This window comes from Thyridium curvatum, assembly GCF_004353045.1.
Source record: "Thyridium curvatum strain D216 chromosome Unknown NODE_88_length_166537_cov_86.287828, whole genome shotgun sequence".
NCBI lineage: Eukaryota > Fungi > Ascomycota > Sordariomycetes > Thyridiales > Thyridiaceae > Thyridium > Thyridium curvatum.
Window position 1 is genome coordinate 43,405 of NW_022156843.1, and position 10,895 is coordinate 54,299.

General features: G+C 58.8%; 5 protein-coding genes across 5 annotated transcripts; 4 read left to right on the top strand and 1 right to left on the bottom strand.

The window, feature by feature from the left end:
• Nucleotides 1–202: 202 nt before the first annotated feature.
• On the bottom strand, nucleotides 203–2,303 carry E0L32_010646 (uncharacterized protein; the record flags this gene model as incomplete). Its single annotated transcript, XM_031133287.1, has 2 exons — nucleotides 203–922; nucleotides 978–2,303. The coding sequence occupies 2 exons, from the start codon at nucleotides 2,301–2,303 to the stop codon at nucleotides 203–205; spliced, it is 2,046 nt and encodes a 681-aa protein (XP_030989359.1).
• A 599-nt stretch (nucleotides 2,304–2,902) lies between these two features.
• E0L32_010647 (uncharacterized protein) lies at nucleotides 2,903–3,955 on the top strand (the record flags this gene model as incomplete). Its single annotated transcript, XM_031133288.1, has 1 exon — nucleotides 2,903–3,955. The coding sequence occupies one exon, from the start codon at nucleotides 2,903–2,905 to the stop codon at nucleotides 3,953–3,955; it is 1,053 nt and encodes a 350-aa protein (XP_030989360.1).
• Nucleotides 3,956–5,544: 1,589 nt separating this feature from the next.
• On the top strand, nucleotides 5,545–6,072 carry E0L32_010648 (uncharacterized protein; the record flags this gene model as incomplete). The annotated part of the gene is made up of 3 exons (XM_031133289.1): nucleotides 5,545–5,703; nucleotides 5,780–5,935; nucleotides 5,998–6,072. 3 exons carry the CDS (start codon nucleotides 5,545–5,547, stop codon nucleotides 6,070–6,072), a joined length of 390 nt encoding a protein of 129 aa, XP_030989361.1.
• Nucleotides 6,073–6,756: 684 nt separating this feature from the next.
• Nucleotides 6,757–8,247, top strand: E0L32_010649 (uncharacterized protein; the record flags this gene model as incomplete). Its single annotated transcript, XM_031133290.1, has 1 exon — nucleotides 6,757–8,247. One exon carries the CDS (start codon nucleotides 6,757–6,759, stop codon nucleotides 8,245–8,247), a length of 1,491 nt encoding a protein of 496 aa, XP_030989362.1.
• A 1,369-nt stretch (nucleotides 8,248–9,616) lies between these two features.
• On the top strand, nucleotides 9,617–10,802 carry E0L32_010650 (uncharacterized protein; the record flags this gene model as incomplete). The annotated part of the gene is made up of 2 exons (XM_031133291.1): nucleotides 9,617–9,809; nucleotides 10,015–10,802. The coding sequence occupies 2 exons, from the start codon at nucleotides 9,617–9,619 to the stop codon at nucleotides 10,800–10,802; spliced, it is 981 nt and encodes a 326-aa protein (XP_030989363.1).
• Between the last annotated feature and the right edge of the window lie 93 nt (nucleotides 10,803–10,895).

Genomic DNA, 10,895 nt, shown 5'->3' on the forward strand with positions numbered 1-10,895 from the left:
GCAGACGCGGCATTAGTTTTCAGGCCAAATATGTATGTAGGAAAAGTACAGTTCGTATTACTTCATGCAGTCCAAGAAGGCTTCATATCTACAACTTATGGCTACTAGCAGGGGAATTTCAAGGTTGGGAGTAATAATGCATTCACTCTGCATTTATTAGAACACGGACTTTAATGCGCGTAGAAATAAAGTTGGAATTTCCCTAGAAGCCACAGTGCTGGAGCCATTTCAACTCCTCTATGCCCTTGGCGAGGAGAATGTCACCGGTGCTGGGCCCGACCAGTCCCAGTTCGTCAAACCCCTCCAAGATGCCGCAGCGCGGGATCACGCGGAGAAGGCACCTCTTGGTATCGACCAGGACCATGTCACGCCATGATGACGATGCCAACAGCGTCACTGCTGCTTGGGTAAAGCCGGGCGTCACCAGCTGGTTGAAGTTCTTGGCATTCTGCGCCAGGAACCCGGGCATGGCCCCGTCTGTCGACAGGGCTGCGACAAGACCATGGGCGAGATGATCCCTAGAGAGCCACGACTCGAGGTCTTCTTTGGCCGCCCGGACCAGTTGCTCTGGAGGCCACTTGGCCTCCAGGAGCAAGGAGACCTGCCACCAGGCGAGAGCAGCCGCCACCGGTATAGTAACGGGTGGCGCCGCAGGGTCACGCCGCTGTAACTGGGCGACGACATACGAAAGCAGAGTCCCGAAGATATTCACCTTGAGTGGCGGCGCCGGATCAGTGCCGACGCGCCTCGTGAGACTTGCCAGGCAGCGCAGGGCCCAATCGGACCCTGCCCTCCCGGTCTCAATGGCACTGAACAAGGCGAGGGCGAGACCATCTAGGTTTAGGGGCACTGGCTGCTCTAGGTAGTCAGTATCGGCATCGGGCGGCGTGGGGAGGATGAGCCATGCGGGTGGTGCCGGCGGCTGGGAGCTTCTTGCAGGGGCAAGGCTCGGGGCCGACGCGACGATGAGGGCGAACCTGTTCCATTCGGTTAGCTGGAGGGAGGGGGCCGGGACCATTGCGTCCCACATCCATACCATGACCTCGCGCATCCGCGCGCTCCGAGGCGAGGGCATTTCCCTCACGCTGGAGCTCGCTCTGGAGCTGGGCGTTGATCGCGGCGAGGTCCTTGGTGGACGTCTTCTCGCTTTGGAGGTCGCACTGGAGCTTCAGGTTAGCCGTTGCGAGATCTCTGGAGGAAACTTTCTCCCTCTGCAGATCCTCCTCGAGGCGCTTCCCAGATGACTGTGCCGCCTGGAGCTGGCTCCGGAGATCCGTCAAGGATGCCGAGAGAGCCTCGACGGAGTTGCATTCCTCGAAGAGGTCTTCGGCAACTGCCTCTCGCCCCTCGAGCGCCTGGTCCCGCTCCTGGAGGGCCTGATCCCGCTCCTGTAGGGCCTGATCTCGCCGTTCGAGCGCCTCGTCTTTTTGTAGACGGGCCTCATCTCGTTCCACCAAGGCCTCGTATTTTTCCTGGCGAGCACTTTCTAGCTCTTTGAGGGCTTGGTCTCTCTTCTGGGTAGCTTGGTTCTGCCCTTGGGCGGCCTGGTTTCGCTGTCTGAGCGCCTCATCTCGCTCCTTCAATGCCTCGCATTTTTCCCGGCGAGCGCCCTCTAGCTCTCCAAGGGCTTGATATCGGTCCTGGGCGGCCCGGTCTCGGTCCTTCAAGGCCTTATACTTTTCCTGGCGAGTACCTTCTGACTCCTTGAGGGCCTGGTCACGCTGTCCGAGCGCCTCGTTCTTTTGTAGATGGGCCTCGTCCTTTTGCCGACGGGCCTCATCCCGCTCCCTTGTCATCTCAGCCAAGTCGGCCGATATCCTCTCTCGATCTCTATGGGCCAGCTTGAGATTGTCGGTAACTGTATCCACCTCCCCCTCGAGGCGAATGCACTCCCGCGACTCGTCTCTCCAGGTCTGTACCATAAGATCATAGTTTTTCTGGAGCTCGCAGTGTTCTTTTTGGAGCTCCTCGTTCTTGCGCTCGACGCGGACACGCTCGGCGTCGGCGCTGGCGTGAGCCCGGCTGTACGAATCGCCAAGGCTCTTCAACTCGGCCTCTCGAGCGGCGGATTCGCGTTGCTGCTCCTCCAGCTCGGCGATGCGGGACTCCAACCCCATCGCGGCCAATTTGCTATCGGCCAGCTCCGCCTGCAAACCTCGGGCTTCATTGAGCTCCTTCATGGCCTGCTCGTGTACGTCGACGATCTCGACCCCGGCTGTCAGTGGATGGATCATCTCGGCGTCCTCCGCCGCTATCAACGCGACATTGCGCGATGTCTGCGGCGATGGTGTGATATTGTCCATCTTGCGTTCTTTGCGGGCGCACGAAATACGTAGATAGATGTTGGTTTATTTTGCAGGTGTGGTGAACAATTTCTGGTGGGTTTGTCAACAAAAGGTTGTCGAAATTTAGAGAGGCTTGGCGAGGCGAGGCTTTGGGTGGAGTCGGCTTGTTTCCTAATTCGTGGGGCGAGCAACCTTCCAAGCACCTAACTCCATCTATTCGGACCGCCTACCTAACCTTAGGCATTGCCATCGGCAATCAAAGCACTAAACATGCTCGCTAGGTAACTAGCTGCCATTCAGGCGAGGCGCTGTGTTTGTGCAGTGGACGTTCCAGGGCTGTTGACAGAGGTGTCATCAAACAGATGAAAGTCCAGCACTTTTTGCTTGGTTTTGTGTCGGCTTCTCGCACAGACCCCTTTCTAGAGGGTCTAATATCGATCTTTGCAGTTGAGGCTCCCCCTCTTCCCTGAGCCCTTCAACAAGGAAAGGTCGAGGTTTCTCTATCAGAAACTTCATCCTTTTTTCCGCCTTTCCTTTACCTCTACTTTACCTTTTCCTTACTACCACCATCACCACCACTATCATCGACACCACCTCCGAGATGAGCTATTGACAAAATGGCTGGCAGTAAGAGAGACCAACGACGCCGCGAAGCTCGGCGTCGCCATGCTTCGCGGCGTAGCGACGACCAGCGCCGTGGGGATGGTCGTCCCTCCGAGGCCCGGACTCGCGATGATCAAATTGATCGTCCGGGCCAGAACCAGCACGGTCTCTTCGGTCGTCCTCTCGAGGAGGCCCACGATGGTGGAGCCGGCCGTCCTCAGCACGACCTGGCTAGTGTCCCGCTCCCACCACGCCGGCTGGGCGACCTTGGCCCGCCGCTCGGCCCGGCTCCCAGCAACGGCCTTGCGGGCAATCTCAGCCGAGAAGAGTGCCACAGAGCGGTGGACCGCGCATTCGCCCAGGCTCCGCCGGGCAGCACGGCAAAATTGCTGCAGCAGATGGACCACCCTGCCTTCGAGCGCCGCGTGCCTAGCCTGCAAAACATGAAGCCGGCTCCAAGGAATAAGCCCCTGCGCCAAGACGCCCTCCCCACTTGTGGCCTTTGCGGCCGCGAAGGCCACTGCATCGATATCTGCATCAAGGCCGGCCGTTCGGGCTTCGTCGAGGGTTGTCCGCGGTGCAACTCGGCGGACCACCTCGTCGACAAGCACATCCACAGCATGACAGCCACGGAGCGGTTCCGCTACCTGGTTCAGAACCGCGCCGGTCTCCCCCCCTTGGCCAGCAGACTCGTCGGCTGGCCGGAGCTCGTCCGGGGAAATCCCCCCTTGGCCTCCTCCTCCTACCCCTGGACTCGGGAGTTCTCCTCCGTCTTCTGGCGCAACCGCCGGAACGCTCGCCTGGCCGACGAGTTCAACTACACCACCAGGCGGCCCGAGCTCCCGGTCGACCCCCGCACGATGAACCGCGATACAGTTATCGCCTGGGCGTGGAACGACCCCGAGTCCGAGAAGTTCAAGTCGGCTTCCCAGATCCGACAGAACAGGGACGCCCCCAACCCCACCGGGGAGGAGCATTGGCTGTTGCAGGAGGAGGTGGAGGAGGAAGGCCCCTCTGGTGAAGGCTGCAGCTTCTTCGACGAGTTTGACATCGACCATTACATGTAATCCCAAGAGGGGTTATTGCTCCGGTCTTTTCTCTCTTTCTCTTCATAACAAAATCTCGCCGTATCACGGGTTCTGACGTCAGAAGTCTGTTCAATTGTTGTCATATGCGATGTATTCAACGTAATATTGCATGTGTCTATATGTGTTTTTTGCGTATGTGACTGTTTCTCTAGTAACGAAACTGCCTGTTTTTGTGCCAGGTCGAAAAATTGAGAAAGTTCATGCATGTGGTACTGTTGCTGAAATACAGGGTCTCTATACTCCAGAGCCAAGTACTAGGTCATACTGTAGCATGGATTATGGCATTTAGAATAAAATCCTACAGAGGCGGAGCGGAGAGCACAAGTTGAAGAAGAACCAGAGCAAACGACATCGGAGGCTAGAAGTGCTGGACCGATGCACAGACAGCGTCATTGCTGCCCGCAGACAGCTAGACCGAAGCGCCGAGGCTCGACCTGGGGCAGGACAAGTACCGCTGGTGTGGGGCACAGTGTGAAGGCGCTTAGCTGTTGTTTGCATTCCACTTACAAGCGAAATGGAACCGCAAATGGAACCGCAAATCATCGTATAGTCAATCCGAAATCCCAATTCTGTCCTTTCCGAGCCTATGCAGTGATGGCAGGTTGTCTTGAAAAGGGAGTGTTGACTACAGAGACCCTACTCTCACCCATACGCCAGATAGCAACCGGCTGATGGTTGAACAGCGACAATATTGACAGATACAACCTCGGTGCCTTGTGCAGCTTTGACATAGTTAGCTTCTTGGATAGCCCAGAATTTGGATCCTGTTTGTCGGTCTCGTTCGTCTTGGGTTGTTCTGTCCATAAAACTACTGTCGAGTCGGAGGATTTACCTTCATTCGCGAGGAAATTGGGGGTGTCTCCTCGACACCAAAGACATGCAGACGACAAACTGTTGGCGCCGGCAGAGAGGAGAGCAATGCCTCGCCTCTTTGGCTGATTGTGTCTGACACGCTGATGCAAATAGCAACTCCTTAGGCGATGCAGTCTGGCAACCTGCAGTAACTCGCAACGTAGGTATGCCGATAGAGACCTAGTCCGCTGAAGCTTCTCAGGAGCCTGAGGGGTCCAGCGCAGAGCGAGACAGGTCTTGCCGCAGAGTTTTGAAGGTGGTGCGAGGAAAGATTGAAGGACTGTGCCGTCTGGAACGATGGAGGGTGCGAGCAAGCCTTATCTAGTGTCTGTCGATGAGCAGCTTGATCCCAGGGCCGTATCAAGTCATTTCTCTTATTTTACCTATTTACTTGTCCGCACACGTACTATTCGAATTTCGTACACTACATATATGGATCATTACTAGGTGTCAAGCTGCAACAGCTGGTATCGCAGCGGGACCGTTCCGTCCGGCATCGCGTTCCCCGACAGTACCCGCGCCGAGCCATGGTGGGTTTCTTAGCTCCGAAGCAGGATCCGGTCGGGGTCTACTTATCTAGGCGGGGTTCCTCCCGAAAACGAGAGCATTATGAACTCTTCAGACACAAGCTGCTGACTCCGGATCCCTATTTGTTTGGTATCCTGCGATCTTCAATAGTTAGTCCCTTGATCTCACTCACTACATCGACGACCGCAATGGCAACCAAGCAAGAAGTCTCTACCAGCAAGGCGCCCGCCCCGCTCCCGCAGTTCTCGCAGGCGATCAAGCACAATGGCATGGTATACTGCTCGGGCAACGTCGGCCTGAGCCCGGAGACCAGGAAGCTCGCCGAGGGCGGTGCGACGGCAGAGGCTGTAAGCTGTGGTTCTCCCCCGCCAAGATCTACTCATCAGCATATCTAACTGTGACTCTCCCCCCTCCCCGCAACAGCGGCAGGCAATCGCGAACCTCAAGGCCATCCTCGAGGAGGCCGGGAGTTCCCTGGCCAACATTGTCAAGATGAACATCTTCATCACGACCATGGACGACTTTGGCGCCATCAACAAGGCCTATGACGAGTTCTTTGACAGCATCAGCCCCAAGCCGGTGAGACAGGAGCGAGTTTGTCGATCAATGTCAAGCATACGATAGCTAACATCATGAAACAGTGCCGTACTTGTGTAGCTGTGTATCAGCTACCTCTGGGAGCCAAGGTCGAGATCGAGTGCACTGCGTTCATGTAGGGTCAACGGGAAGGGATGGGCAATCGCAGAGTCCTGGATGTAGAGCAGGCAAGGAGCTGTAGAAAAGTGGTCTTCGCATCTCTATCTTCTCTGTCTTTGTGCGAAGCATCCCAAACATTATCTAAATCATGCCGTGAGATCTAGACTGAACATAGTCCATCAACTGCATCTCGGCTCCATCCCGTCCCGGTCTCGGCAGGATGCCGGTCGGCACTGTGCCCTGGCCCCGCAGCTACCTCAGTGGAAAGATGGGGGCAAATAGCCCGATCAAACTAAACTGGGGTAAAGCCATACCACCTATCGCTGGACATTGATTAACTAGCATCATCTCGGGCGAGCGCATGGGTTCCCCGACTTACCTAGGTCCATCAAAGGTAGTGTCGTCGTCCATTTTCCGATCCTCCTCCGGCCAGGCCATTCGTCTTGAATAAAAAAAAAAAAGTCGTGGCACCAGACTTCTCCAGGAATTTGCTTCCCCGGATTTCGATTTCTCTCCAATTGAGAAATTTTGGTTCATCTTCTGTTCCCGCGCTCGTCAGTAGGTTATCATCAAACCTCCCCGCATCCGAACCCCGATTGCGACCAGCCGGACAGTCAACTCCGCCACGCATTCTCCTCCCGCAAGGAGACATAGACAGTTCGAGGGAGAGCACGGGCAGCGCGACGCAACGCACGCAAACAGCCATGGCGCCCATGTTGACGGGCACCGAGGTGGCCAAGCACGACAGCAAGGACTCGTGCTGGGTCATCGTGCACGGCAAGGCCTACGACGTGACCGAGTTCATGCCCGAGCACCCGGGCGGCATGAAGATCATCCTCAAGTACGCGGGCCGGGACGCCACTGACGAGTTCGACCCCATCCACCCGCCCGACACGCTCGACAAGTACCTCGACAAGTCCAAGCACCTGGGCCCCGTCGACATGTCGACGGTCGCGCAGGAGAGCAAGGAGGCGGCGTCGCCCGAGGAGAGCGAGCGGCAGGAGCGCATCAGGAACATGCCGCTGCTGTCGCAGTGCTACAACCTCATGGACTTCGAGGCCGTGGCGCGGCGCGTCATGAAGAAGACGGCGTGGGGGTACTACTCGAGCGCGGCCGACGACGAGATCACGATGCGCGAGAACAAGGCGGCCTTCCAGCGCGTCTGGTTCCGGCCGCGCATCCTCGTCGACGTGGAGAAGGTCGACTTCTCGACCACGATGCTGGGCGCCCGGTGCGACATCCCCTTCTACGTGACGGCCACGGCGCTCGGCAAGCTGGGCCACGCCGAGGGCGAGGTGGTGCTGACGCGCGCGGCGCGCCGGCACGGCGTGGTCCAGATGATCCCGACGCTCGCGTCGTGCTCGTTCGACGAGATCGTCGACGCGGCCGAGGCGCCGCAGGTGCAGTGGCTGCAGCTGTACGTCAACAAGGACCGCAGGATCACGCAGCGCATCGTCGAGCACGCCGAGCGGCGCGGCTGCCGGGGCCTGTTCATCACCGTCGACGCGCCGCAGCTGGGCCGCCGCGAGAAGGACATGCGCTCCAAGTTCGACGAGCAGGGCAGCAGCGTGCAGAGCGGCGACGCGACGGACAACTCGCAGGGCGCGGCGCGGGCCATCTCGAGTTTTATTGATCCGGGCCTCAGCTGGAAGGACATCCCCTGGTTCCAGAGCATCACCAAGATGCCCATCATCCTCAAGGGCGTGCAGCGCGTCGAGGACGTGGTCAAGGCGATCGAGATGGGCGTCCAGGGCGTCGTGCTGTCCAACCACGGCGGGCGGCAGCTCGACTTTGCGCGCTCGGCGATCGAGGTGCTGGCCGAGACGATGCCCGTGCTGCGCGAGCTCGGCCTCGAGAACAGGGTCGAGATCTTTATCGACGGCGGCGTGCGCCGGGCGACCGACATCATCAAGGCGCTGTGCCTGGGCGCCAAGGGCGTGGGCATCGGCCGGCCCTTCCTCTACGCCATGTCGGCGTACGGGCAGGCGGGCGTCGAGAAGGCGATGCAGCTGCTCAAGGACGAGATGGAGATGAACATGCGGCTGATCGGCGCGCAGACGGTCGCCGACCTCAACCCGTCGCTCGTCGACGTCAAGAGCCTGCTGAGCCACGGCAACGGCGTGCCGGCCGACAACCTGGCGCGCTCCGTGTACGACCCGCTGGCGAACCCGCCGCAGCGGCAGTCCAAGCTGTGAAGCGGGGGGGGGGGATGTGCGGTGGGGGAGTATCTTGGACACGGGGGATTTCTCACGTCATTATTTGTATCAGCATTTTTGTTGTTGCGTTGGGTAGGCTCAAAGATACGGATCTAGGCTACGTGTTGAGGAGATGATGATGAACAATTGCGCAAGTCCATGCCCGATGGATGGAGCTGAGTGATTACGCCTGCGACAACACACCGCAAGCGGACTCGAAGCACATGTCTTGAAGATAATGAAACATGCAGTCGATATTGGTATGCATTGTGGTGTGTGGGCGTGATACCTGTCTGCCTATGAACGAGTTTCCCAGCACCGGCGGTGATGTGCTTGCGAACGCTAGTTCAGACGATCGAAACATGACGCCTAAGGAATGCCACCTCGGGTCTACAACGCCTTTTTAGTCTCTCTCGCTTGTTTCGAGACATGCATGCATCGAGAGACTAGAGACACACTGATCAGTGCTAAACAAACAGATTGCTAACGGTAGTGGCCGCATGGCGCTATCTTGCACCACGTGCACGTCAACTGGACCCATCGGCGATCTTGAGTGAGTACGGAGTCCTTGACTTGACTTGAGTGAACGATGGGGATATATCGCTCACCGATGAGCAAAAAACAAGCGCAACGCGGCAAGAAAGAGGCAAGGAGGCGGGAAGGGGGACTCTCATGAGCCATTTTGTTGATGCATTGAGCAGAAGCAGAAGCAGAAGTTGGGAGGGGCTGTGTTCACCCACCCACGGCAGGAGTGCCCCGTGGAATAAATGTCAGGGAGGCTCAGCTTACTTTATAGGTATATAATTATCATTCGCGACTGACTACCTCCTAATCAGCCGTCATGTGCCCTCGTGCTCCCTCAAACACGCATCTCGACAGCCCTTGCTGAAATCTCTGCTGCTTACACTTGAACATCCATCCTTTGCTTTTTGCTTTCCTGGCTTCTTTTCCTCCTTCTGTCGCTGGCGGGTGAGCTTGCGTGATTCTCCCAGTATTCCATCTAAACTTGGGCCTCGAAGCGATGACAGCATGAATGACAATAAACAACACCCCCTGTGACGATCGCCAAGGGCCACTAATTTGGGCTGCATCTTAGCGGCAGGGTTCCCCTAGCTGGGCATGCTACAGCATCCATCTGCCTCCGCGTACAGGCAACCCCCAGAACAACACCAGTGGGATTTCAGTGACCGGCCGAGGGGATAAAATCACCACCGACCCGTCCACTTTGTTGCTTTGCGCGCGACATCTTTCCCCGGACAGCTTTTCTGCGTACTCTTTCTCTTCTTCCGCTCCCTCCGCCCCCCTTTCCCCCTTTTTTTTCTTTTTTGGTCTCCCTTTCGCTCCAGAAGGGGGGAGCAGGGACTTGGCCATGTCGTCTCTGGAGGCCAAGATCGTCGTGGTCGGCTCGCAGGGCGTGGGCAAGACGTCGCTCGTCACGCGCTACTGCAGAGGCTCCTTCAACCCCTCGCAGATCACGTCGACCGTCGGCGCCAGCTTCCTGACCAAGCGCGTCGTCGACACCGACACCGACACCGTCGTGCGCCTGCAGATATGGGATACGGGTAAGCTTTTTTGCTTGGCGGTTTCCTTTTCCCCTTCTTTTCTTCAGGGTGGAGGGATGGGATGGGATGGGATGCAGGTCTCGGTGTGGTCGCGCGAAGCAGCCAAGCCCGCATGAAGGGTGTGATACACAGGGCAAGGCCGAATCTACATTACACAAGAAACCACCATGCTGACATGTTTGGGGGGGGCCCCGACGACAAACAGCCGGCCAGGAACGCTTCCGCTCCATCTCGAGGCTGTACTACCGCGGCGCCAACGCCTGCATCCTCTGCTACAGCATCACCGACGCCAACTCGTTCGCCGAGATGGGCATGTGGCTCACCGAGCTGCGCCGCAACCTGCCCGCCGACATCGTCCTGCACGTCGTCGGCACCAAGGCCGACATCGTCACGCGCGACCCGACCCGCCGCGAGGTCCCCTTTGAGCGCTGCATCGCCTACGTCGCCGAGAACCTCGCCCCCGGCGTGGGCTCCACCCCGCCGCCCACGGCCACCACGCCCCTCGGCATGCCGGGCTACTACGCCGGCGCCGGCGCGCCGACGCCCATATTCGGCGGGCAGAGCGCCGAGCCGCGGAGCCCCAGCTCCAAGCGCAGCTCCGGCTTCTGGGGCCAGGAGGTCGGCTGGGACGCCTGCCACGAGATCAGCGCCGAGAGCGGCGAGGGCGTCGAGGAGGTCTTCCGCGTCGTCACGCGCAAGCTCGTCGAGCAGAACCGCAAGCTGCAGGCCGCGCTGCAGGCCGCCGCCGCCACGCCGGGCGCCACTCCGCTCGGGGACGGCGTCGGCGGCGGCGAGGGCGGTGGCGGCGTCGGCGGCGGCGGCGGCTACTTTGACGGGGTGAACCCGAGGGGCAGCTTCCGCGTGGGCAGGGACCGCCGGAGCTGGCTGTTCTCGCCCAACTTCTCGCCCGCCGTGACCGTCGATCAGGCCGGGGCCGGCCCCGGCGATGCGGGACAGGAGGAGGGCAGCAACAGGAGGGGGAAGTGCTGTTGATGCGATGCGATACGGATCGTACCGCGAGTGGACGTATGATGGTCGGTGATTTCGGTGCGAGAGGCTTGTCGTGCCACGATACCCTAGGACGTT